This window comes from Rattus norvegicus, chromosome 16 (assembly GCF_036323735.1).
Source record: "Rattus norvegicus strain BN/NHsdMcwi chromosome 16, GRCr8, whole genome shotgun sequence".
Taxonomy (NCBI): Eukaryota; Metazoa; Chordata; class Mammalia; order Rodentia; family Muridae; genus Rattus; species Rattus norvegicus.
Window position 1 is genome coordinate 6,610,826 of NC_086034.1, and position 27,282 is coordinate 6,638,107.

Consider the following 27,282-nt stretch of genomic DNA (forward strand, 5'->3'; position numbering starts at 1 on the left):
AACTCAGGCCAGCATATTTGTACATGACATGCTGTCAGCGTCAAAAAGTTGGATGCCTGCTTTAAACTAATCATAACAGCACGGTTTTCAAAGATTTGTTTTTAATTTGTGTGTGTGTGTGTGTGTGTGTGTGTGTGTGTGTGTGTGTGTGTGTGTCTGTGTGTACCTGTGTGTACTCTGTATGTGCAGTGACTGCAGAGGCCAGAAGAGGGCGACAGATCCCCTTGAACTGCAGCTACAGCAGTCAGGTGTTGGGAGCCAAACCTGCCCTCTGCAAAAGCAGCAAGCATTCTTTGTTTTGTTTTGTTTTGTTTTGTTTTGTTTTGTTTTGTTTTGTTTTGTTTTGTTTTGTTTTGGTTTGGTTTGGTTTGGTTTGTTTCCAGACAGGGTTTCTTTGTATAGTTTTGGCTGTCCTAGAACTTGCTCTGTAGACCAGGATGGCCTCGAACTCAGAGATCCACCTGCCTCTTCCTCCCAGTGCTGGGATTAAGGGTGTGCACCACCACTGCCCAGCTACCAAGGGCAAACTCTCCAGCCCAAGGAATACGCGTTTTAAACAATTGAGGTGATTTGAGAAAGAACCGAATTACGTGAAGTCATTAACTTAGAAAGATGTAATTCTCCCCCCAACCCCCGCACCCCCTCCTCCACTGCTGCTGAGGGCTGAGCTCAGGGCTTTGTGCACACTAGGGAGGTTCCATCAAAGCTACACCACCCAACCCAAGATGTAATCTTCTAAAGCTTCCTACCTAAGTGAGACAGCATTGCGGTGTGGGGTAAAGTCTGTCAACCACTGGATTTAAACAAGAACAAAGCAAGACCGAGAGAGGGCTGAGCCACTCTCGGAAAGATGCCCTCGGTGGTCGGTGCTGAGCCCAGTTTGGTGGTGCACACCTGGAATCCCAGTGCTTGGCATGCAAAGGCAGAAGGTTAGGAGTTCAAAGTCATGCTCGACTCTCTAGAGAGTAGAACTACATGAGACCGCATTTCAACGCCACCCCACTGCCACCTCTCCCCCTTGTCCTGGAGAAGAACTTGTCGTGCTGGCAACAGTGTGTGGTATTCACTGATTACTCTTTTCAAGTTTTCCTGTGTAGCCTTGAGAAATTTCCTAAGTAACCAGGCACGGTGGCATGTGCCTTTAGTCCCAGCTCCAGGGAAACAGAGGCAGGCAGGTCTCTTTTGAGACTTGATCTCAGAGTGAGACTTTGTGTCAGAAAAAGGAAGGAAGGAAGAAAGAAAAGAAAGGAAGAAAGAAAAAAGAAGAGAGAAAGCTCTGGTTTTAGCCAGCTGTGATAGGTAAAGAGCGCGTATCTATAATTCAGAATTCAGAAGCCAGAAGCAGGGAGATTTGTGTGTGTGGTATTGGGAACTGGGGATTGAACTTGGGACCTTTTGCACATGTCCCAGCCAGGCCTCCAGCATCCCTTTTTGTATATTTTCTTTACTCTGAGGCAGACACACTAAGTTGTTCTGGCTAGCCTTGAGCTCTGAAACCTAAGAGGCTTTGACTGTGATCTTCTTGCCTTAGCCTCCTGAGCAGCTGGGATGGACCTGTGTCACCAGGCCAGGCCTGGCCAGGAGGACCTTGAAGTGAGCCTGGGCCACAGAGTGAGGCACTTTCTACCTAGCCTTCCAGCCCCACAGTGCTCTGTTGTATGTAGTCTCCATGCCTGAGTGTAGGAGACCTGATGCTCTCTGCATGTGCGTATCTGACTATTTCTGGGACTTTCTCTCTGCCTAATAAATACCCCAACATAGACACGACACAGACAGGGAGACCCTGTCTCCCTCCACTCAGTAAGCCGCAGAGCTCACCACCTTCTCCTATATTCTTACACCTGCCATTCCCTCAATAGGGAACACTCATCCTACCCCCACCACCTTCCTGGAGAACTCCTATTCACCCTTTAAACCCCACTTCAAATGTCCCATCTTCTGTGCATTTTTTTATTTTGATACCAGAGACATGTTAGTTATTTTATCTTCTTTCTTATGACTCTTAAAGAGTTATCAGCCAGAAGTTTCCTGAGGATAAATAGCCCTATTGTTCTATGCAGGCTGGTTTCACTCTGTAACCCCAGCCCGACCAGGTCCTCCTGGCTCTACACCCTGTGATGGAGTTATATAGGCTTGCATGCCATGTGTGATTCTTCTTGTTTGAACGCCCACTGAACTCAGATTTTTTCCCCCAACATGTGGCCAATTTTGACAGGTGGCCTGTACCTCAGGCAGCTGGGCGATGAGTCTGCAGACCAAAACCTTCACACGAGCTTACGTTTGTCAACACCACAGCACCTTGCACAGGGGACAATGGGCCCCTCCAAACTTCCCTGCACCCCCTTTGTATTCATCATCCCCTCCTGCCCACCCCCAGTCAGACTGAGGAGTTGGAGCTGTCTCGAGCTCTCACTGTGCTCACACTTTACTCTCAAGTCACCCACCATTCCCAGAACAATAAATGACCACAAACTTCTTCAAAGGTCAGAGAAACTCCACTTGCGTTATAAAGAGACATCGAACTCATCACAGAGACCAGCATTCAGAGACAGAGTACCAGCCAGAGCATCCGGCACCCCACCAGCCTATACATCACCCTGACCCACACCAGGTTTGACTCAGTCCCATGTGTTCCTTACACCCACCCAGAGCCTGCTTTCCACTGTGCTAACAAGTTCACGGCCATTAATATGCTCCCATGCCTTTGTGACAAGAAATACTCAGAAAGTCAAAGTGGGTGGCTGGCCACGACCCCTTCCACACTAGGCAGGGGCTTGTGGGAACTGGAGAAGGTCTCCTGGCCAGGCTGTCGCCTCCTGTTGCTCTGGGCTTCGGTGATTTAACTCCCAAGAGTTGCAGAGGCAGAGAGGACTTACCAGTCTATATAAATGACCTCTGCAAACACCAACTCACTCTGTGATGGAGGCTCAGCATCCCTCCTCGTCTGTAGGCCTGGGACATCCAGGAAGAAGGTGAAGGAAGAACGTGATGAGAGAAGACTGAAGGGCAGCTCAAGGTTACAGAAGCAACGTAACTGAGTTCATGGCGGCCAGAGCCCAAGGGTCAGGATGCTACAGCTAAGTCCAATACACACCAGCCCTCATTCCCTCAGGGCAGGCACACTTTTGCTTTTACCTCTGTCTGTGTGTGTGTGTGTGTGTGTGTGTGTGTGTGTGTGTGAGAGAGAGAGAGAGAGAGAGAGAGACAGAGACAGAGACAGAGAGACGGAGAGAGAGGGAGTGAGGGGAGGAAGAGAGAGTCCAGGTGCCCTGAGAGTGCAGAAGGAGGAATCAGATGCCCCGGAGCTGGATGGAGCTGCAGAAGTTGTGAGCTACATGCTCACGACAGGAGCACTCCTAACCACTGGGCCAATTGATTCTCCCAGCCCTGCTGCTGTGGTTTCCCCTCCCATACCTAGAGGGCTGCCAGTGTGTAAGAAATATTGTTTAATTAAGGTATCCACCTATAAGCCATGCTGTGAACAACTCCCTTGTGGCCACTTATGTTAAGGCATTTGTGATTCTTTTGGCTCTCCTGTGGCTCACACAGTACAATCAATGTCTCTCTCTGCATGTGCATTTGTCCTCGGAAGTATCCAAAGAAGGACGATGGGAAAGCACGCCGGAATGACCCACGGGCGTATGCACCAAGGCACCGTGGGAATGCAGTCTCTCCAGGACCAGCTTATCCCTCATTGACCCTCATGTTTTCCAAGCTAGAGGATAACCCTGATCCCAGAGACTTCGGCCAACAGGCCCGGAGGAATTTTGAAGCTCTTGGAAACCATGGGTCAACGCTTCTGCGGTTTTTACCGTATGGTAGCCCTTGTGAGCCCAACAGGCCAGCATCTTCTGCGGAGCAGCAAGCTCTGCTCCAGCCTCCACCTGTCCCACACTGCTCCGTCTTGACCGGGAGGCCACATCCCAGCCATAGGTTTCCACGGTACAGAAAGATGCCTGTGGACCCAAATGGGTGGTTCACCAAATCAGAATGGCCTTTACCAGAGCAGAGAGAAGTCTGCGGAAAGATAGATGCCTATCTGCCCGGAGGCATAAAGGAACTGAGCCTCAGGAAACCAAAGGACTAGTGTGCACCTCAGCGAGACCTTAAGCGTCAGTACCAAGGCCATGCATGGCGGCATGCACTTCCAATCAATTCCAGCAGCTGGGATACAGAGGTGGGCAGATCTCTGAGTTTGAGGCCACCCTGGTGTACACAGTGAGTTCAGTCTCCACTCCCACACCCTTCCTCCCACCCACAAAAACACTACAAGAAAACCATTGTGGGGAAAGTTCTAACTCTGAGAAGCAGCAGCCACTGGGTGACACAGACTTCTGAGCCTGTTAAAACACACTACCTCAAGCAGCTCTGAGCAGGAGGCTGAAGCCACCAACACAGATGGATTCTTTTAATAAACTGATTTATCAGGACCTACGCAGCGAGACGTGAGGAGACAGAGACAGGTGCTGGAGCTTGGCTGCCTGAGTTTGATCCCTAAGACTCATGGGATTAGGAAGGCCAGCTCCTAAAGGTTGTCTACACACACACACACACCCCACACTCCCACACAAACACACACACACACACACCACACACCCCACACTCCCACACACACAAACACACACACACCACACCCTACACCCCCCCGCACACACACACACACACACACCCCACACCCCATACTCCCACACACACCCACACACACACCCCACACACCCCTCCACACACACACACACACACACACACACACACACCCCACACACACCCCTCATTCCCCCACACACATACACCCATACACCCCCACACCACACTTTTTTTTTTAAGAGAAAGAAAACAGCCAGACTTACTGGGAACCAATGTCTTGAATTATTTTGCTACTCAGTTGTTTTCTCAGTAATATTGGGAGCACCTTGGAGACACTCAGTCCCAACACGAGGACTGCAGATCTCTGCATCTAGAAACCTGGGCCATCCCAAAGCCACATAGCCAAGGACCCTGACTTCCCATGCCAGCCCGCTCTAGCTTTCAGGGCTTCCCTGGTTATTCAGCTCTCTCAGTTGCCTGGTACACTTAGCTCATTGAAGGGTCACCCTAGGCCACCTCCCACGTAGCCTCTGAGCCAGCACAGACCGGTTCACTCAACCACAGGTTGAGCATTGCTTACTTGAATGCTTGGAACCGTGGTGTTTCTGATCTTAGACTTTTTCAGATTTTGTAATAAGAGTTGCACAGATTTTATTAGTTGAGTACTCCTTCCTAATCCACAATTCTAAAATTTCTATAAACCCCACACCTTTTTTGTTGCTGTTGCTGTTGTTTGTTTGAGAACTGGTCAGTCTGGAGAGGAAAGGCAACGGAATATGAAATGACGCAGAACATCCCGTGACTGTTCGGTAACTGTGAGGACTCCACATTCTCACGGCTGATCTGGCAGGGGAGGGGCAGCACTGAGTCAGAGAGGGGCAGCTGGATTGGCCAGGGTAGCTAGGCTTGAAGGCCTCTCGCTCAATGCTTACACTGGATACAGGAGCACAGTGCCCAACAGTCAGAGCCCTGGGGAACAGCATCCGTGTAGCAGCCCAGATCAGACCACTGGTTTTCTTTTCTTTTTTCTACCTAGTCTGAGTGTGGGATGGCAAGATTCGGGTGTTCAAGGACAAGTTGGCTCTTTCTACCACATGAGTCCTGGGGGTCAAACCCAGGCCATCAAGCTTGGCACCTGGTTGATCTATCTTGCAAACCCGAGAACAACTGATCTTAAGGTACTGGCTCCTGTGATCATGGAACTAGGCAGGCCTATAGAGAGTAGTGGAGTCCCCAGGAAGAGACCGGGATGAGATTCGAGTCTGCAGTGTCCTTTCGTTCCAGAAAGGCCTCTCTGCTCTGTTCAGGTGCCAACCACATTAGCACCCTTATGGAAACCCCCTGACCACACGCCAGGTACCATGGGCTAGCCACAGGATACATGAGACTACTGTCACCTCTGGGAGAGCTATCGGCATGACTGACTTTGGGTTGGAAGGTGCTGTGGAGATCTGGGGACACCAGAAGATGGGCTGGACTCAGGAAAGGCTGCCCCAACAGTGTACATAAGCCATGAGGGCTTGCATCTAAGATGTGGCCCTGGGAAGTGAGTCATCCAAAATCATATCTGCAAAATAAAGTCTGCAATTTACGAAGCACAAGCACATCTACTTACAGATGTGTGGGAGGCAATAATTTCCTCACAGGATGCCAGTACAACAAAAGAAAAGGTCTCCCATCCAGCAAGGGTGGCGTGTGAGTCAGCAGAGGAATTTGGGGAGGCACACAGTGTTTCTCTGTCCAGAGGGGTCCCATGTCCACTCTGTGGGTCACATATGCCTACCTGTTAGCTATTCCAGCCAGGCATCTTCCTAGAAGACACTAAACTACTGTGCAGACATGGCAGAGGCTGGTAGGAGCCGCCCAATAGCCATTCTCTCTTTCATCCCTAGAACCTGTTTAACAAGCGCAAAGCCAAGCCTCCTGAGAGCTCCTGTGACAGCAACCAGGGACTAGCAATAAATGGAAGCAAATGAGACTCTATGTAAGGTCTTTAAAGCAAAGAAACAGATTCGCTTCCTGCTCCTCCTCCCTCCATCCTGAAATGCAGTTACGGTGGGGCTGGAGAGACGGCGTGTTCCTTAAGAGCAAGGGAAAAGGAGCCGAGTTCAGCTCCCAGCACTGGCACCTCAGGTGGCTCCGCACCACACATGATGCCAGCTCAGGGGACCCAGTGGCTTCTTCTGGCCCATCATTTACTTGCACACACATGCAGACACATGCGTGAACATAGACCCATAAATAAAAGGAGTACTTAAAAATACAAAAAGCCCAGTATCGACACTGCCTTGGAGGAGCCAGTGCGGTGTGAAAACAGACTCCCCAGGCTTTTCTACAGACTGAGAGCTTTCACTGGGCTAGCCTGGGCCTCAGGTTAAGAGAACTGAATTCTAAGGCTATAAGAGCCTCAGGTGATCTGAAAGTCTTCCCTTTTAGAGCTATTGCTCTTCCCTCTAAGGTGGCAGCAGCTCCCCCAGGGTGCAGGAAAGTCTTACCCAGAAACATTAACAGCCGATAGTCAGTAATTAACTACTTAAGGCAGTCACTGGTCATGAAGGGGTCACTACAGGTCAGCATGAAGTTCCTCAAAAAACTAAATATGGAACTACCTTAGCCTCCGGCCAGTGAATCCGGAAGGACTCAGTGTCCCACAGAGATGCCTATATGACCACGCTCATCATGGGACTGCTCATAACAGACACCTAGGTGCCATCAGCAGAGGGTAAAGAAAATGTGGAAGGTTATTCGACCACAAAGACAGGACATTTGTATGAAACATTGGTGGGACTGCAGATAATCACTGTTCTAGTTCCATGGGAGGGGTTATTTCATCTCTCACCTCCAGGAGCTCTTTGGAGGAAGTGAGAGCAGGAACTTGGGGGGGAATCTGAAGGCAAAGATTCCACAGAGCATCTCCTTTTACCTGGAAACTCCTAGCTGGCTCTCTCAGGCTCAGGCTGAGCCTATGTAGCCCAGGATGAAAGGAAGGAATCACCCACAAGGGGGCTGGCTGGATCCTCCTGCACCAATGAATGATAAGCCTGCCCCCAACAGACTGCCTGCAGACAGGGCTGAGCTGGGCAATTCCTCCATTGAGGCTTTCCTCTCAGATGACTCTGACTCTAGACCGTCATGCTGACAACTGAAACTAACTACAGTGATTCCGTTAGGCAGAAAGGCAGGCATTGCGAGTTTTACCTCATACGTGGAAACCAAGGTAAAAGAGGAAGCCAGGTGTGTGGTGCATGTCCGTACTCCCAGCCCAAGAAGACTGGGGCAGGAGGATTGGGCGATCTCGGCCACTGGTGGCTACGCAGTAAGTTCTGTGCCAGCCTAGGCTACATGAGACAGGCTCTCAAAACACAAACAAGTCGAAGCAGGAGACTGGAAGCTCAAAGCCATCCTGGGCTACACAGTGAAACTGGTCTCAAAATAAAACAATTAACTTAATTCTTTTTCAGCAGACATGACAGAAGGACTGTGTAAGTAGAGGAATGACGGCAGGGGAGTGGATATTATCAGATTAGCACATACATCTATGAACGTACTACATGAAACCCACTGCCCCAACCATTAATATAACACAAATAAGGACCTGATGGCAGGGGGGTGGCAGCTCAAGAAGTCAAGCTCCACACTTAGGAAGCTGAGCTGCAGGACATAGTGAGCTCTGAGTCCGTGTAGGTTAGAGTGAAACTGTCTCAAGTCATACAAACAAACAAGAAAAATGAAGGAAGGAAGAGAGGGAGAGAGAGAAAGCACCTGGAGAATTCAACAGAAGAAACAGACTCTGAGGGGCCCAGATTCCAGAAGATTCTTCAGAGAGGGCCAGCTTAGCCTCCCAAGACGCCCTTTGGAATTCTGTCTGGGGCTGACCAGGCCCCAGCAGGTTTGTTCTTGGGGATCATGGGCCAGGAAAACCGTCCAGTTTTTTGTCGGAGTGAGATCCCCACCCGGGCTTGGGAGCCGCCTAGCGCAGCCTGCATAGGCTGAGTTCTCTTCAGCTCCAAACCGTCTTCACTCATGGCTGAGCCAGATTCACCCTTTGCTAAGCAATGAGTCCCTGCAAAAGAGGCCTGCATGGCTCCACAAGGTGTGGGTCAGAAGCCCAAAGGAAGGGTGGCTAATGCCCAAAGCTTTCCTGACAGCGCCCTACTGCAGGCTCCTGATTCTATAGGGTCCAGATTTAGCCCATAAAAATAAACACGAGAGGGTTGGAGAGACAGCTGGGGGGTGGGGTGGGGTGGGGGTGCAGTGAGGGGATGGGGGGGTGGGGGAGAGGGGGTGGGGCAGTGTCGGGGTTAAGAGCACTGCTTGTGGGAATTCCTAGAAAGCAGCTGAGGCTACATAGGCTCACTGACTGATTAGAACCGCTGTGATTGGCACAGGTTGGAATGCCGTGGGTCCAGAGGCCAATTACCTTATCTCAGGCTAGCTGGAGGCCCCTGAATAGCCATTCCCTGCCTACTCCCTATCAGAACATCCTGTGACTAACAGATAAAAACCTTCTGGAATTTATCAACTTAGCATATCACTAGCTTCCAGCAAGCCCAACAAACGCTAAGAATGCCATCAGACAGAGAGCAGTGGCTCAGGCCTATAGCAGACACCACCCCATCTTGTTATAGAGAACTCTCGAATATACCCCACCAGTGTATTTTTAAATGCCTTGATTTATAGCCGCCTTTGTTTTGTTACTATAAAACTGCAGGAAACTGCTTCTGTGTGGGAACACGGGACCTGGGGTAGCCTAGTTCTGAGTCTCTCGGGACTTGGTTACTGAAATCCAGCTCCAGAATAACCTTATTCCCTTTGAGGTAAACGCTATAGTTTCACATCAGCGTGTTCTTGCAGGGGGCCAGGGCACTTGCCTCAGTGGGTCTCCTCAATACCTGCTTACATGCGCACACACACATACACTTTTTAAAAAAGTAACTATCACATAAATACAAGAGTTCTATTAAATGGGCATTTCAAAAAAAAATACCTTTACATTTTTTAACCTTTTGAATGTGTCCGTCGTGTGCGCGCAGGAACATGTGCGTGCTCAGGCCTACTGAGGTGATCAACATGAAGGCTAACGTTGGTATCTTGGTCTCTCCTCCTACCACGTGTGTCTTATGGACTGAACGCAGGTTGTCAGGCTTGGCAGCACGAAACTTTATTAGCTGAGTCATCTCAACAGCCTAGGAAAATTACCTTTCAATGTCTACCGCCAAATATTACATGGCATGGATCTTTCTACGTTCAGTGTTTTTGGTTTTGGCTTTGTGGGGTTTTTGTTTGTTTGTTTGTTTTGTTTTGTTTTGTTTTGTTTTGTTTTTTGAGAGAAGATCTAACTCTCAGGCCAGACTGGTCTCAAAGTCATGGCAATCCTCTTGCCTCAGCCTCCCCCAGACTGGACTTATAGACCACCACCACCAGGCAGGAGAGGCATTTAAACAAACAACCGCCCCCTGCCCCAAAATATGGCTTTAACGGAGTGTGCGGCCAACCCTGGCTGTGGCTTGGAGGCTGCATGCACCCCACTGCAGACACTGCATGGCTCGCCCGGGGCTGGAGGAGCGTCTCAGTGCTAGAACATACATGGTTATCGGGCACAAGGCCCTGGGAGGGAAGGGAGGAAGGGCGGACGAGAAAATACTACCCAAGTCTGGCCTTCTAAGTGTTGTGCTTGGGGGAGCATGCATGCTTTCCTCCCTCATATCAAGAAGCTCCTGCCTGCGATAAACACTGGCTAGGAATAAGCTGTCTCCACTGGGCTGGGAGCAGAGTATCCTAACCCACAAGAACCTTTTCAAGTCAACTACTTGAAAGCCCAGAGAGTTTGTCCATCCCTAAGCTGCCCCAACATCTACTTCTTGGTTCTTGGTGTGAATGAGTTCGCTTAGGCTTTATGTTGATTTGCTTTTTTTTTTTTTTTCTATTCTTTTTTTCCGGAGCTGGGGACCGAACCCAGGGCCTTGCGCTTGCTAGGCAAGCGCTCTACCACTGAGCCAAATCCCCAACCCCTTGATTTGCTTTTTGAGGTAGTGTGTGTGTGTGTGTGTGTGTGTATGTGTCCATGTGTGCGTGCATATATATGATCCATTTCCATAGGAGGGAAAAAGGGGAAAATATAAAGTCACATGTGGGGGTAGGAAAAAAAAAGAAAAGAAGTAGGAGCACCCCCAAAGTAAAAAAACAGGTAAAGTGTGTGTGTGTGTGTGTGTGTGTGCGTGTGTCCACATACGATCCATAGGATATACATCTCCCAGGCTGACCTGATCTCCTCCCTAGCCCTCTGGAATGCTGACCTTACAGCTGTATATATGGGGTCATGCTGGTCTCTTTTGGCAACGCTGGATCTCAGATGCAGGGCTTCAAACATGCTAGGAGCTGCATTCGTAATGCAATTAATTGGTTGTGTTAAGGGTCAATTTTCACAGGAGGGAAAGGGGAAATATAAAGTCACGTGTGGGGGTAGGAAAGAAAAGGAAAAGGAAGAAAGCATGGGGCACCCCTAAAGTAAAAAACAGGAACAGAAAATGTACTAAGCGTTTTTGAGGAATCCAGCCGTCTGGCCAGAGCTCCACGCTGCCTAGCAGTATTGAAAGGCTCACCTGTGGCAACACAGAAACAGCTAAGCTCTGACTTTTGGCAACTGAATGAGTAATCCCCAGGGAATGCCCATGTGTCAGGGAGGGAAGGAAGGCACTCTCTTTTTCAGTGTCATCATTCTAGTGAAAACAGGGAGTGCAAACCAGGTGTGGTGTCTCTGGCCTGTCATCTCGGCACTCAGGAGCAGAGGCAGGGGAATTTCGAGCTCCAGGCCAGCTTGAGTTACATAGCAAGAGCCTGTCTCAAGAAAACAATGAAATAAAAGTAGACAGCAGCTAGCCAGAACCATCCAAGGAGCTCTGACAGCGTTTCAGACAGTGTAGAGAACGCTACAACCAATCTCCCGTCTCACCTTGCGGCCACCTGCACTCAGAGAAGGCTCAAATGCAAGTAGACCACACCACTGCCAGGGAAGCTTCCGCATGGGCTGTACCATACCTAGGCCTAGTTCCAGTCCTAAGTCAAGATGCCCAGTAGTCAAGCAGGAGGTAGGGCCAACCCCGGGATGCAGCACAGCTCACCAAAGCCAAGACGTCCCTCTGTGTGGGGGCTTTGGCCTGGCAGAGGCTGCCACTCATCCTGAGCCCATCCTAGTTCAAAAATGCTGGCTTCAGCCAAGTGTGATGTTGCACATCTTTGCACGCCCCATCCATGGTGGGCAGATCTCTTGCATTTCAGGCCAGCTTGATCCGAGTCAGGCAGGGCTACATAGTGAGACCTAGTCTCAAACAAGCAAACAAGCAAACACATACACATTGGCCTTTGGGGCACGGTGGCATACACATACTTGTGATCCCAGTGCTCAGGAGTCTGGGGTGGGAGTGTCAGGAATTCAGGGCCACCCTGGACTACATGACAAAAGCTTACCTTAAAAAAAAAAAAAAAAAAAAAAAAAAAAAAGCCAGATGTGGTGGCCCACATCTTTAATTCCAGCCTTCTGAAGGCAGAGGAAGATTTCTGTGAGTGCAGGGGCAGCCTGGTCCACGTATGGAGTTTCAGGGTAGTCGAGGGCTACATAGCAAGCCCTTGTCTCAAAACATGAAAAGCAAACAAACAAAAACAAAGACACGAGAACTAAAAAAATCTCAGCTTCCAAAATGCAGCTGCTTTCTCACTCTCAGGCGCTCTAGCCAATCCTGTGAGGCAGGGCACATCCTCTGGGCCAGGGAAAAGTAACCTTGCCCTTCCTATGCACTGTAAATCACTCTGCTTCGGGACGGGTGCCCCCTCACTCCACCTCGCCCTCACCTCAGGCAGCGGGGGTGACGCAGTTCCTAGAACTGGCCTGTGGCCACCCAGAAGAATGTGACCAGGGCCACTGGGATGTACGTCATCACGCCAGACCTCCTCACCCAAGTCCCACGGTGAGTTAATTTCTGACTGGGCAGAGATTAACATGGGAAGGAGACATGACGAAGCCATACAGAAGTTCCGGGGTGGGGGGAGTGTGCCGTGAAGGGGCCACACCTATGCCGTGGCACACTCGCTCATGAAGAGACAGACTTACACACACCATTAAATATAAAACAGGGGGGCTGGGGATTTAGCTCAGTGGTAGAGCGCTTACCTAGGAAGCGCAAGGCCCTGGGTTCGGTCCCCAGCTCCGAAAAAAAGAACCAAAAAAAAAAAAAAAAAAAAAAGAACTCTAAATATAAAACAGAACAAAACAAAAGAAGGTCCCTTTGGTCATCCCAGCCCAGAAAAGGTAATCAGAAGAGGATAACCACAGACCCCTCAGGCTGCTGTGTGCCCTGCAGGTGTCCTCAGTTTGCCCATGGGTTGGTCAGTGGAACTCATACCATCGAAGTGCCCACAACGTGCCAGCCGTCAGGCAGCAACCAGACCAGGCAGGCCCGGGTCCAATTCTTGTTGCTCTCCTCACAGGGACTGGGCACCGCACTGTCTGTCCTTCCTCAACTTGCTCTCCTCTGAGAATGAGGAAGCCAATCCCACTCTGACAGAAATGCTCTGACTGCCATAGGCCCAGCTTCCTGGTACTGCTCACCACTTAGAACTGCAGTGCCTCATGGCCGGCGTAACCTACCCCAAGCCTGCTCCAAGGGGGACGTCCTCGAGCGTGTGAAAGAGTGCCTTCACCTCTCTCCTCCACCTTTGACCTCTGGCTCTTGGCATTCTAATACACACCCTGTCTTCATCTTCCTGTCCTTCTGAATTTCCTTCCCACTGAGGCATCCAGTCACCTCCACCTAATGGTTCTGAGAAACCTCAAACACCCAAGCCAGACCCGCTCTCTGACAACCTCCTATTGGCCAGTCTGACCATCATACAATCTTGACCACAACTAACGACTGTGTCACTCGGCATTAGACTGCTTCATGTTCTCTCAGGTGAGGCCTCCAAACGGGATTAGTTTGGGTAGAGGCCCAGGGAGCAATTTTTAGGCTCCAATACTGGTTTTATCATTTGTAAAATGGGGGTGGGTTGCGGGGGTGTGGTGTGGGAAGAGCTTGTAAGATGGCTGCTTTTCCAAATGAATCAAATGTGGTTCCCAGCACCCATGTGATGGCTCACAACCATCAAAACACCAGTTCCGGGAGGTCTGACTCTCCCTGGAGACTTCAAAGGGCACCAAGGCAGACACATGGCACACAGAGACATGTGCAAGCAAAATACTCATACACATAAAATAAAAATAAGTTTACTTTTAAAGGGAGATACTAACGTGTTGTTAGTGCTCAGACAGGTGGTGCTGCAGCCCTGGGCATGACAGGACACACCTGCAACCCCGGCTCCAGAAGACCTCCTCAAACCAAACCAAACTAAAATAGCGGGGACATTCACATGGGGACACCGCATGACGTGTTTTCCCACAAAACACCCCCATCGTGCCCCAGCCGATCTGTAGCTTGTATACTGTCTCTCATTAGCCCTTCATGTTCCTTCCCCGAGTGATGCTTTGGCCCCCTGGCCTCTTTCCCCAGGCCCTTGAGCAGACACATTTACCCATGTTCACACTTTGTGCCACTTCCTCCCTTAGACCTCTCTTCTCCTGAGGTTTCCACAGCCTCTCTCACCTACAGGCCTCAAGCATGCCAGTATCCCAAGCTTCCCTGGTCAGCAGCATCCCACGGAGATGTTCCCGTGTGGTGGTCAGCACACTAACAACTGAGTCCCCAGCTCCTTACTGAACAAGCCCAGGAGAGCCCAGCACGTACAGACTCCATGCCTGCACATGTGGCTACTGCTTAGCTTTTGCTGTAACCCCAAATCCATGCTTGGGGTACTCCTAGGTCACTGAAGAGACATGCAGGGAGCTACAACAGTACTAGTCACCCGACACATGTTCTGAGCTGAGGTGACTGCCTTCCGTGGAGCAGAGATGTGCACTAGCTGAGCTCCAGGCGAGCATGTGGTACAGAGCTGCTGGCCACGGGTGAGGTAATGAGTCAACTATGCAATGCACACCCAGAAAAAGGAAGAGGAAATTTGCCGCTAAGAACACAGGTTCACTCTCGTAAGTGCAAGAAGAACGTCTGCAGGACATAAGGAAACTCAAGACAAGATGGGAAGGTGGCTGCACGTGGGGAATCCATTTGGTTCTGACGCCTTATAGATCCCCTCCCAGCCAGCAAAGGTCTGCTGCTTATTCTGTCCTAGGGCTTTTGGTGCTGCTTGGTTTTTATTGTATTTTTTAAAAAGCTTTATCTTCATTGTGTGTGTGTGTGTGTGTGTGTGTGTGTGTGTGTGTGTGTCCGCCCATCCTCAGAGCCCCTGGAGCTAGAGTCACAGGCAGTTGTGAGCTGTCAGATGTTGGTGCCGAGAACCACTGCAGTCCTGTACTTACCTGCAGAGCCGTCTCTCTAGCGAGGCTGTATATTTTACGTCAGCAGGTTCGTTGTAAATATACAAGATTTGACAGGAAAAATTCTATGATAATGCATTTCTCTAAATAACACTTTCCAGATACGAATTCAATTGCCAGGGTGGATCACACAAATGCCTCTAATAAACCTTCCAAGTGAAGGTCATTTTTCTCCGCCTCCTGGAATGGGGTTGGCCACGTGACCCACTCCAGCCAGGAGGATATCAACAAATGTAAAATCAAGCAGTGACCTAGGAAGGGCATGCACTCTTTCTGCTCCTGAAATCCAACACCATGTGAAAGGGCCAGTCTGTCCTGTTGATGAGAGACAGCCACGCAGTGTCTAACAAATCAGGCCATCCAAGATAAGCCACCTGCAGCAAACCAAGTGTACAGACAATACCAGTAGTCAAGCCTGAGTCAGGGGGAAAAAAGCCCAAGAAACAAAAACCAAACAAACAAACACTCTGCCTGGCAAAGCCATACACTAGCCAGGGCCATACACTAAATAAATGTTCCAAGCCACCAAGTCACAAGTGGTTTGACTTGCAGCAAAAGCCGACAGGGGACAACTCTGTTTTATGGGGAAGGGAAGGCTCAGCCATGAAGAGACCGGCTGAAGATCCCCCAGCTTGCTGGTGACCTGGGACTCTGAGCCATGCTTTCTGGTTCACAGGCCCAGCCTTGCCAGCGCTCTCCCAGCCAAGCCATTTGACAACTTTCAAATGTTTCCTCCCTCAGTGACTCTTCTAAAGAAGGTTAAATGTAGGACATGGCCTTACGTGGCCCCATAAACACACGGCATGCAGCATCTCTGAGTTTTCTGACCTTGTCATTTCATGCTGGCGCTGTCCTTACAGACAACAAAGGGCTCTGTGCTCTTCTGACACATTCCAACCATTTAAAAATAACAAGACTGTCAATGCTGACACGACAAACATGATGTGGTTAGACACACAGTGGCATAACATTCACCTTAAAAAACAAGGCAGGGCCACTGGGACTCAGAGGATAAAGGGGCTGACCAGCAAGCCTTGTTACCCAAGCTTGATCCCCAGAACCCACACTGTACAGGAGAGAACTGATCCCTACACATTGCCCTATGCCACACACACAAAATAAACTCATGTAAAAAGAATTTCTTGGGAAGGGAGCTGGACATGGAAGCTCACAGCTTAATCCCGACACTCAGGAGGCAGAGGCGGGAGCTCTCTCTGAGGTCAGTTGGTTCCACACAGTAAGACTCTGTCTCAATAGACAGACAGACAAATGGAGGGAACTCTGAGGTGACACACTGGGGACAAACACAAATGTCAAGTGAATGAGTCAGTCGCAAACATCGGATGTTGCTCAATACCCGATGGCTTATGAAGCATCTAGAGCAGCCGAGCTCTTAGGAAGAAAGAGAAGGATGGTTGACAGGGTCTGTGGAGAGAGAGCAATGGCGAGAGACGCATAGCCATGGCTACAGAATCTCAGTGTGAGAAGAGAGAAGGTTCTGGTGGTCTGGGTTGCACAACGAGGCGAATGTTAATGGAATTGAACACTGTAAAATGGCTATACGGAAAACTTCTTGTTATGTTTTAGAGACGGGGTGAGGGAGGAGGGGGGAGAACAAATCAAAAGCCAGCAAATAAACAAGGGTTGGGGTACCCCTGGTACCTGACAGGCACCGCCCTCATCCTCAAGCCGTCAGCTGGCCGGCCGGCCGGATGGGATACAGACATATCAAAGCAGCCTTGAAAACCAGCTAGAGCTCACATACAAAAGCTCTCAAAGAAACCAAAGCCAGTCCCCTGCCCCCAGCCCAGTTCAGAAAAGATAGCATGGTCTGGCTCCTCTTGGTACAACTTGGACTTGGCCTCAGGGGTCACAGGATGGGCCTGATTTATTGTCAGGAGAGCGATCTGACATTGGGAACGAGGCAATGCAGGGTTCTGATACACAGTTACAATTCTGCTGGCCCTGTGGCTATACGACTTTACAGAAAGGCAAGTTGTGGTAAAGGTTGTTCTTTTAAGTACCGGATGGGGTTCAATGAGATGCTGGATGGGGGATACAGGCATTCGGATGTATGACACCTCCTTTAAACATGGAAAGGGAGGGGGAGGAAGAAGAAGGGAAGGGAGGAGCCAGTAAGCTGGTTCTAAGTTTTCCACAATAAATTAGTTTTTTTTTTTTTTTGGTTCTTTTTTTTTTCGGAGCTGGGGACCGAACCCGGGGCCTTGTGCTTCCTAGGTAAGCGCTCTACCACTGAGCTAAATCCCCAGCCCCAATAAATTAGTTTTTAAAAAGTGAGACTGAAACTCAAGCTCATGCAAGGATCCCACTGTCAGACACATCCTCTCCTTTACGTTCCTAAGAACAATGCTGGTCCTGTACCACCAGCATCTCAAGAATGGGACGAAAAAGCTCGCGGTACACCCTTGCAGGAAGTGCTTGTCAGGACTCGGATACCGTCCTTGCTGGGCATGGTCAGAGGGGTTTTCAAACATCAGAAGGAAGTGGGCAGGGACGAGGCAGAGAAAGAAAACAGGAAGCCCCACTTGGCAGCAGCTGAGGTAGGTGGACGCTCTCCTGCCATCAGAAAGGCCAAAGGGCCACTTCCAGCATCTGTCCCAGCTCATCATCCACATCCACAGAATGAAATGTAGTAACCTCCTGCCTCAGCCTAGAGTACCCTTCCAGTAGAGATGGGGTCCCTTGGAGCTGAGGGCGGGGACATCCCACCCTTGCCCTACTTCCTCACCAGCCACCAGGAAAGAGGTCATTTGCAGGCTCAGATCTAGCCCTGATCCCCTCGGGACTCAGCTTGGCTCTGCTCATCGAGGCTGTCACCCACCCTCGAGGACCTGGTCTGGCAACACCTGGCTGCCTGAGGGACTCCGTGATGACCTTGATCATTCTGTTTGGGGTCAAGAGAAGATTGAGAAGAAAGAGATATGACATGATCTACCGCTTCCCAGCAGATGGGGCATCTCCCAACACAGCTCCCTCCCACGAGGGAGATTAGGGGTACAGAAAAAGAAGACTGTAAGACTCAACCCAGGATGTGCCGTAGCCAGATGGGGCCCCATCCATAAAGCACGATTTGGATGAAGCCAACCAGACTGCTTTACCCATCCAGCTTGGAGCAGGAAGGAGTTTGGAGGGATGAAGGAGTGGGTGATGGGGTGGGAGAGAATTCTAAGTTAGAGAGGTAGAAGAGGACGTAGGACCAACTGGTGGCTCCCCAAGCCTGTCATTCACTTGTCTGTCCACCAATCCCTTCTGTGTCTGATTCCTTCTGTATGTAAAACCAGAGTCCATGTCTAAGTGGAGCTGTTCTCACTGTAAACTCAAACTCTAACAGGTCAGAGGTAAGAAGGGCTACCCGAGGGTCATTCTGCCCTGTGCCTCACAGGCAGCCACTAAGAGAAGAGGAATACACGGAAGGAACGCTGGACACATTCACAGTACACATGAGTCAACTCTCCAACTCAGAGGCTTCAGCCACCACGAGTCATATGACAAGGGCCATCCGAATCGGCACTCACACTCTATTAATGGCGTCTCGAGCTGGATGGAACCGACGAGGCAGGGTATAAGAAGGCTGATCAAAGGCAGCCATCCTTGGACAGAGCCCTGACCTTTTCCTGTGGCGCAGGTGCTTCTCACCTTCAGTGGGAGATACAGAAACCAAAAGGTGACCCCCGCATGCAACTGGGGTTAGTGGGCAGAGCACCTTCGGGCTGTCCTACCTGCCTTGCCACCCTGCGGGCCTCCCAGTAGGGCTTCGAGTCCTCTACAGCCTTGCCGATTTTCTTCGCCAGCTCGTCAAGTTTCACCGTCGCCTCAACCAGGACAGACCGGAATTTCTGGCGTGCATCCTATAGCAGGGAGAAGATGGAGGGATTATCGTCAGGCTCTGGAAGGAAGCGGCAAGCGTCTGCTGCATCTGACCAGAAACACGGGGAAGGAATTCACACATGGGCAGGACCCTGAATCACTTTACAAGCCAATACGCTTGGCACCACTCAAAACCTGTTCTCCACTGTAAGAAGGACCCAGAATCTACGTTGTCCAGTCAGTGGCTGCCACCAGCTACATGAGGACTTCAAGCTGGTCATGTGGCTGAGAAGAAAGCCCATTTGAAACTTACTTTAGCTACATTTATACATTAACTTTCCCAATCATTCATTCATTCGCTTACACACTCAGAATAGTTTTGCTATGGCATTGAACTCTCAATCTTCCTGTCTCCACCTCCCCAGTGCTGAAATTTAATAGTCGTTCACCACCACACCCTGTAATTTGCTTGTAAAAATTATGTCCAGTGACGACTATGTCAGAAAGCCCAGTGTGTCAAAACGTCCTCCGTCCCCTGGGGAAACACTCTCGGTTGCCTTTGGTGGCTTGAGTTCCAGTGACCGCACCATTTCCCACACTCCCACAAATCCCTAAACCATGGGACTCATAGATGTTAAACACCGACTGCAGGGTTACAACTTCAGGACCCTGACCCCAGGGCACTCCAGTCTGATGGCTGTGTCCACTCTAGAAGCACCAGTGTGTGGGTGCTGTGGGACTCAGCAGAGACCCTCACCAGAGCATCTACCGCAGAGGAGACTCCTAGAAAACCTTCAAAGGAGTAAGCAGGATCCTCATAGGGGCCAGAGTGGGGACACTTGGGAGTTGTGGGGGTGGGGTGGGAGAGCTGATCCCAAGAAGAACGTAGGCCTTGCTTGGCTGAGAAGAGGAAGGGAGTGGCAATGCTTGCAGGCATCTGAGGGAGCCAGATGTTTGCAAGGTGGAAAGGGCCTTCCTCACAATTAACCATCTTAAAAATGTAGGCTGTACGTGTGGAAATGTAGGGTCTCGTGGGGTTGAAGGAGGCTTGGATCAATTCTTCTAATTCATCCCCTTATCGTCTTGGGCTGTGGGCTCGGCAGATGGGCCTGACGGCACAGCCGACTTCGGGAGCTCTGGAGCCCAGATCCCACTTCCAGCACAGGCCCTGACCCCAGTTCTGTGTCGCAGTCATCGGGGGTTTTGTGTTGTATATAGCTCTCTCCTCAGCGTTAGAGAGGTCCCTCCTGCAGGGAAACTGGACTTTCCTAAGACTCGGGAAGTCCACAGGCTTTCACAGTTCGGGGTGCCCAGAACGTCGTAGGGTCAAGCCCTGCCCTTGGTTACATAAGCCCTAAGTGAGGGCTGGCGTCCTCCTCAGAGGCTGTCTGCAAGTTGTTCATCCAGCTCAGCTCCAGATTCTGAGTCATCCCCCGTGCTGGGAAGGGATAGCAGAAGTTGCCTGATTGACTTTGTTGTTTGTTTTCTGCTTTTGAGACAGGATCTCCCTCTGTAGCCCAAGCTGACCTTGAACTCATAACCCTCCTGCTTTAGCCTCCCTGGGAGGCTGGGATCCCAGCTTGTGATGATTTCAGGAAAATGACTGGATCATATTTGGAACTTATCAAACTGTCACAGGGTTCTGAGTATTTCTGAAGATGCCTTGGACAGTTTTTTGAGGCCCGCCAGCCTAGGTAACATCCTTTCAGGACTCTGTATATTCAGGAGCATGAGGGTATAGGTGGGGGTGGTGGGCAAGAGCCGGGTCTAATAATCACGTTGTCCCAACAATGAGCTATACACCTGGGTATCACACAATCAGCTCCATCCACCTACCACAGATCTAGTCATAAAGTGGTCATAGGTAACAAGCTCATCTTTCCTGAGACGATGTTAGCCACTGCTTTTATCAGTAATTTACTTAATTATTCACTCTACATCTGGGTCGTAGCCCTGTCTCTCCTCCCAGTCACCCCTCACATATCCCCCTCCCCTGCCCCCCTTCTCCCTTCACTGCTAGACTAGGCACATCCTGTCCTACTGAGGCAGCCCAGTCACTGAGAGCAGGTCCCACCTCTGGCGCCGCGAGACTGAGCCTGGCCAATTAGCAATGCATACTCCCAACTGCTGTGATTGTGGAGAAAGAGGCCTACGTATCAAAACTAATGAGACTTCATTCTAAAGAGTTTCTTTTTTTTTTTTTTTTTCTTTTTTTCGGAGCTGGGGACCGAACCCAGGGCCTTGCTCTCGCTAGGCAAGCGCTCTACCGCTGAGCTAAATCCCCTCTAAAGAGTTTCTTAAACTTAGCAGAAGAAACTTCCCCACTGAGGTGGCTAACGGGATGGAATGGAAGATTGAGTAGCTTTGAGCTGTCACTCTGGAGCCAGGAGAGGTGACAGAGGTGTGGCAGAAGTGTCCCAGCAGCCCCTACTGCACTGCTCTCTCCCTTAAGGCCGACCCCCCCATCGCCACCTTCACCCTCACTTTCTGTTTCGTTCAAGTGACTGAAGTCCGGAATTGGACTTCTATCAAATGCTATTCAAGCGGACCTTTAAAAGGCACAGGACTGAGCCAGAGACCTTTAGTTAGTTACGGTATCAGTTACACTGATAGGGAGAGGAGGTCAATCTGCATCCCACCCCCAGCTCAGCATTGTAATTAAGCATGGCCAGCGGCTGGAGGACTTCTGCCTCCGGAGCAGAGTTGATGCAACTGAACTGAACTAAGAGTTCCTTAAATACCATCTCAACAGCTAGGTGCCACACACTGGTGCCTTCTGCTCCATTCCCTACAAAGGAAAGACCTCACTGTGGTCCCTTGTCACCTACGTCACAGTCAAACGATCCTCCAAAGTGGAGTATGGATACTTCAGGATTGAGTGCACAGAACATTGTTTTTATGGGAAACGATCCACAGAGATGGGTAATTCATAAGGGCAAACACCTCCAGAAGATGGGCAGGTCTTTACTCTCAAAACCATTGGGCATGGGTGCACATTCGAATAATTCCAGTTCCTGGGAGATAGAGGCAGGGGGATCTGGAGTTCAAGGCCAGCTTAAGCCTGCCCCTCCCCCAAAGCAAGCAGTTTACTATCCCAGGCCTGGTAATCTCCTGTTTTGAGATGGCCATAAAGCCCAGGCTGGCCAGGAACTTACTCTAAGCGCTGGTGTTAATAGGCGTGTGCCACCACACCCAGCAACTTAAAATCTGCACTCGAAGGGAGTTCTAAACCGGTTCCCTCTATGTGATGTCTTAGATCTTCAACTTAGGTGACTCACTTGGAGAGTGATTTATTTAAGCAAAGAACTGCTGACAGCGGCAATCTCTGTTTGAATGTGTCAGTGTGTCAAAAACATAGCCCCACGCAGAATAAGAGCTCTGGCTACGACATTCAGAGCCAGCGAGCCTCAGGAGCAGCGTGCCAGAGAGTTACAAACTGGGGACAAGTCCCTGCTTTCTGGCCAACCGGCTCACCCAAGTCTCTACTACCTCACTTGTAAACTGAGGATAATGAACGGCTTCATGGAGGTGTCCTCAAGAATCAGGGGCACAGCGACAGGATGTCAGCTTTTTAAAAATAACTGTCCTACATATCAGAGATGGTGCGTAACTTCAAAGGCTCCTTGGTGAAGCTGTTTATGAACACACAGCTTTGGTTTGGAGAGAGAGGCCTCAAAGGCATGAGTTGAGCCTAGAAATGACCCTGTAAGACAGGCTCGACAGGAACCACGGGGCCAGCATGCAGATAAGACAACCGGAGCCAGGTGGCACAGTTGTTTTGTGGCTGCATAGCAGGCAAGTATCTCACTTGTTTAATCTGGTGTGCACTGGTCTCCAGTGGTTCCCTCAGCACTCAGACTCAGTGGTCTACAGATACGCTGGGAAGGGGGTCCCTCAGACCTCTCCAGAGAGCCTGATGCTAGAACCCATTTTCACAGTAAAGTGGGACTCCCAACTTTGTCCTTTTAAAAATGTATATGATGTGGGGGCGGGGGGCACGCATGCATGGCCCCCATGTGGCAGCCAGGGGATGAATTCATACAGTTGATTCTCTCCTCTCACCTATAGAGACATTGGCTCCAGGGACCAAATTCAAGCCATCAAGTTTGGTGGCAAGAGTCTCTGGTCACCAAACTATCCTGCTGGCTGCGTTCCATGGCCATTTTGACCTTTGCCCTCTCATGAGTGTTCCCTGGAGTTTCTTGTGCCATCACAAGAAATAGAATGTAGACAACACACACACCACACACTCCCACTGTGGTGAGATGCAGTTTGGACTTTCACACTCTAAAACTGTGAGGTAAACAAACTATAAAGAGACCACGCTGGGCACGGTGTCACATACCCTCCATCTCAGCACCGGCGAGGCCAGCCTATTCTAAAAGGTGAGTTCCTCGCTACACAGCGAGACCCTGTCTCAGATCAACAACAACGCCTTTAATTTTCGACATAAATAAATACTGCTGGGGCTTCACAAATTCTTTAGGACACTCGGTGATAACTGGAGATTAACAGTGACCCAAGACCCGAAATCTTCAAGTGCCTCATGGCGCCACACATGGCTGTCACACGCTCTAGATGTGAAGAGACACCAGAGAGATGTCACGGCGCCCAGTCAGAGTCAACAATTATTCCTCCGGGAACACTTTCCCAGCTTTCTGACTTCTACAGGGGAAGACCCTCCGCTAGGAGCCATTACATCTTCTGACTCGTCTTTAGAAAGTGGGGGCCCGGGGCTGGAGAGATGACTCAGTGGTTAAGAGCACCCGGCTGCTCTTCCAGAGGTCATGAGTTCAATTCCCAGCAACCACATGGTGGCTCACAACCATCTGTAGAGAGATCCGATGCCCTCTTCTAGTGTATCTGAAGACAACTACAGTGTACTTATATATAATAAATGAATAAATCTTAAAAAAAAAAAAAAAAAAAGAAAGTGGGGGCCCTCCACAGGGTCTGCTGGAGAAAGGACCTGCTGGAATCTGGTGAGCCACACGGTGTCATCCCAGAGTCCCCATTCACTTTTCTACACGTGTGTTATTTTGCACGTGTGGTGGTAGGGACAGAACCCGGGACCTCACACGTACAGGCAAGTGTCCTAACCACTGAATGACACCTCTAGCCCGCAGGATTGTTCTTGCCTGCTTGCTTGGCTTGGGATTTTTATTCTTCCTGTCTACTGTGAGGCTGGCTTCAAACTCACAGCCGTTTCCCTGCCTCAGTCTCCTAAGTGACAGAACCACAGGTTTGTGTCACCACACCCGCCTTCTGGTCCAAATTAGACTTTAAAAACCAAGTTTGCTGTTAAGAATTTGCCTTGTCTTGGATGGTTGCTCATGTACAGTAACGAAGCTTCCTTTTCAGACAGGGTGAACCGGAAACAACTATCAGTTTAACAGACAATATGGAGTAGGTACCGGCAGAAACGGCGCCAACCACGTTCAGGGTGAACTGCCTCGCATGAAGGACACGGCACTGGTGGCGGTCAGGGGCACTCTAGAATCATGGTCAGGGGTACCTGAGCTGTTTAAAATAAGCTCACTGCAAGCTGTGCTTTCCAAAAGCCATCGGATCTGGTCTGGGAGTCCTGTGAGCACTTCTAACCCTCAGGAAGAAAGCACTCTGAGCCATGTTTGGAGGAGAGACGGTAAGTGCTCCGTGCTGGCTGACAGAACTAACTTAAAGGCTTAGAAGCGGAGCCCGTACCACAGGTGGCCAAAGGAACTCTTGCTGCTATTACTGCACCACATTTTAATTAATTTAAATTATACCTTCAACAACTGCACATGGATAATGGCTACTGTACTAGACAGTACAGTCCTAGCCCTAAAACCCTCGCTTTTTATGATTCAGCCTGCCCCTGGCACCTTTCAGCTGTTGCCACTGTCTGTCTGGGTTTTTTTTTTCTCAGCCCTATAATGGGGGGGGGGCAGGGCAGTTTCTACCTTGAGAATCCCACAGCAAGGCTTGAAGCTGACTGACTATGGCAGGGTAGAGCAGGGCCCAGGAAGATAATAAACCAGAAAGGTCGAGCGAAGCGTGAGGGCACAGGAGCCAGGGAGAGGCGGGGCTGGGCACGGGCAGCCATGTGAGGAGCAGCAGAAGCTGGGGCTAGCTCCGTAAAGACTTCAACATTTCCAGCCCAATCTATGTGATGGAAGCATTCCGAAAAGGACGCCTCGGCTAAAAGGACCTCAGAGTCACAGAGGCCACGAGAGGAGGAGGAAGGAGACACCAGGATCCTGAATTGTGGAAACCTCCAAATCACTGTTCAATCACAGCCCCACTCCCTCAGTCACATTCCTTCCCGACTTCAAACCTTGACTTTGGTAGAGGAGGCCTGTTGGAGGGCCTGCTAATAATCCTGGTGGTTGCCTCCCTGAGGGTTGTCCCTCATACAAGAGGATGCCCTGATGCCATGTTTCCGATATAAGCCCCTTCCACACAGATCACAACACAGAAGGCCAGGGACACAGGAGAGGGACAGAAGAGACGGTCAAGAACGCACATGTATACACCAGCAAGAGTGGAGGAGCAGCAAAGTCCCTGGGCTCTTGCATGGGACATTTAGTAATGTGGTCATGGAGTCGTCAGACGGCACCTTTGACGGATGACAGATGTGGTAGTGTCTGTGTGAGGACAGCGGGTATAAACCAAGGCCTCTGGGAAATCTGGGTCCTCCCTACATGGAAGATCCAACAACCCTCCCCTCCCCCTGGGTCCCAAGAACTACTCCTGTGACCTTTCGGAACTTTGAGTGGACAAGGGGGCAGGGCACGGAGGTGTCTAATCTTAGGGAGGTTCCAGGTCCCTGGACAGCATTGATGTCCAAGCCAGAGCCTGCTCCATGGCCTCATACTGTCCATTCTGGTCCTGAACCAACAGGAAGGACAGAGACCACCATGTGTGTCTTCTTCCTGCAGTCCCCCTAAAACTAAAGAAGGGCTTTAGAGAGGTTAAGGCCTTGGTAAAGTCCACCCCCACCCCCATGTAGAGGGGCTCTAGTTCCCTCAGATTAGGGAAAAGTGAGGGTGAAATGGAGACTTTTAAGCATTAAGTATGCATTTTCTAAAAATAAAATCGTTGTTGAATATGATGGTGCAGTGGCCAGAATCAGAACATTAGCTCTGCCCACCGCTCCTGACCTGATCTCTGACTCTCTACATCACACACACTTACAATCCCAGCCCCGGGGAGGCTGAGGCAAGAGAAGTGTGGCTTGTAGGGACCTTCTACAAAATCTGTCCTGTGTTACTAAAAGCAGTTCAAGACTGTGTCACATGAACCTGGGGACCAAAGGACAACAGGATGGGGTAACAGATCCAAGCGGATATTCGAGCCCTGGGAAATCCTGCTACCCTCCTCGCCTCACTCCTGGCTTTCTTTTGCCTTCTTCCCTCTCCTTTTGCTTTTCTTTTCTCTGTGTGATCTGGAACATGGGAGCTGTGATCTTGCAGAATGTCCCTCAGTTAGAAAATGGCTCCCTTTCAATTCACCGTCTGTCCTCAATGGCACAAGGATGGGGCGAAGGCCAACAGGAAGGGTCGTTTCAACGCCCAAGGCCCAAAGCTCCACAGAGGAAGAAATTCATCAGCACCCAGCACAAGGTCAGTCGGGCAAGTCCTCCTTGGGGAAGGAGGGCTGGAGTGACAGGCACCCTGTGGACTTAGGCCAGGACACGAAGCAGCAGCAGCAGCAGCCGGAAGGACTGACAGGCCCTGTGCTTTCTCAAGCGTCAGCCACACACACATTCTTGAACCCACGGGATTCTTTAAGGAAGAGGGAGGCAGAATTACTAAAGCACAACCTCACTGAATTCAGCCACAAGCAGACTGTTTCTGTGTTTGAGCCAAAGAAGTTAAACTGTTTTTACTTTGAGACCCAGATTTAAAAACGAGTCATTAAACCTCAGAAGTACAAGTGATGTGCACATTAACCAGGCAGTGTTTCAACCACCAATCAAGCTGTTGCGAAGACGAGGTCCACTTTATAAGCAGCTCAGGTTTAGAACCACGTCGTCCACAGGGCAAGGTCAGAGCCCAGCCTTGGGAAGCTCTGGAGATCATCTGGTGCTTCCTCTGCCCATAGCATGCCTCTGCCCGCCACGGCATTCCAGGCAAGCAGGCTGTATCACTTCTACTGGCTTTCAGACGACGTCCTCACCGAGGCGGCTAACAAGGAAGGAGAGGAGAACACAGAGCGCAGGGCAAAGGGATCCCTGTCAGAACTCCACCCACCACCACCTCTTTTCAGACACACCAGAGGCGGCTGCCGAGGGCGTCGGCTTCTAAAAGCATGGGGCACGAGAACCGAGGCCTCATGCCTTCAACCCTACATCTCCAAGCCCTTGTAAAACCTGGGTCAAGTACTGTGTCAAGAAACTTCAGGTTTTGTGAGATCCTGTGGTAGAAAGCCTAAAGTCTCAGCCTGAGGCTGAGGTCAAAAGAGCG

General features: G+C 50.3%; 1 protein-coding gene across 5 annotated transcripts in view; it reads right to left on the reverse strand.

Moving 5' to 3' along the window:
* Positions 1-27,282, reverse strand: part of Sh3bp5 (SH3-domain binding protein 5) — an 86,648-nt gene that overhangs the window by 20,949 nt on the left and 38,417 nt on the right. For 4 of the 5 annotated variants that reach the window (XM_039094174.2, XM_039094171.2, NM_054011.2 and 1 more), the window contains one exon: positions 18,748-18,876. Coding sequence is in view for 2 of the 5 variants with exons in the window: in XM_039094171.2 (XP_038950099.1) it covers positions 18,748-18,876 (129 nt within the window). In the remaining 3 variants the exon portion in view is untranslated. Of the gene's footprint in view, positions 1-14,989; positions 18,668-18,747; positions 18,877-27,282 lie in introns of those variants that run through there. The other variant, XM_063275045.1, reaches the window with a different exon arrangement.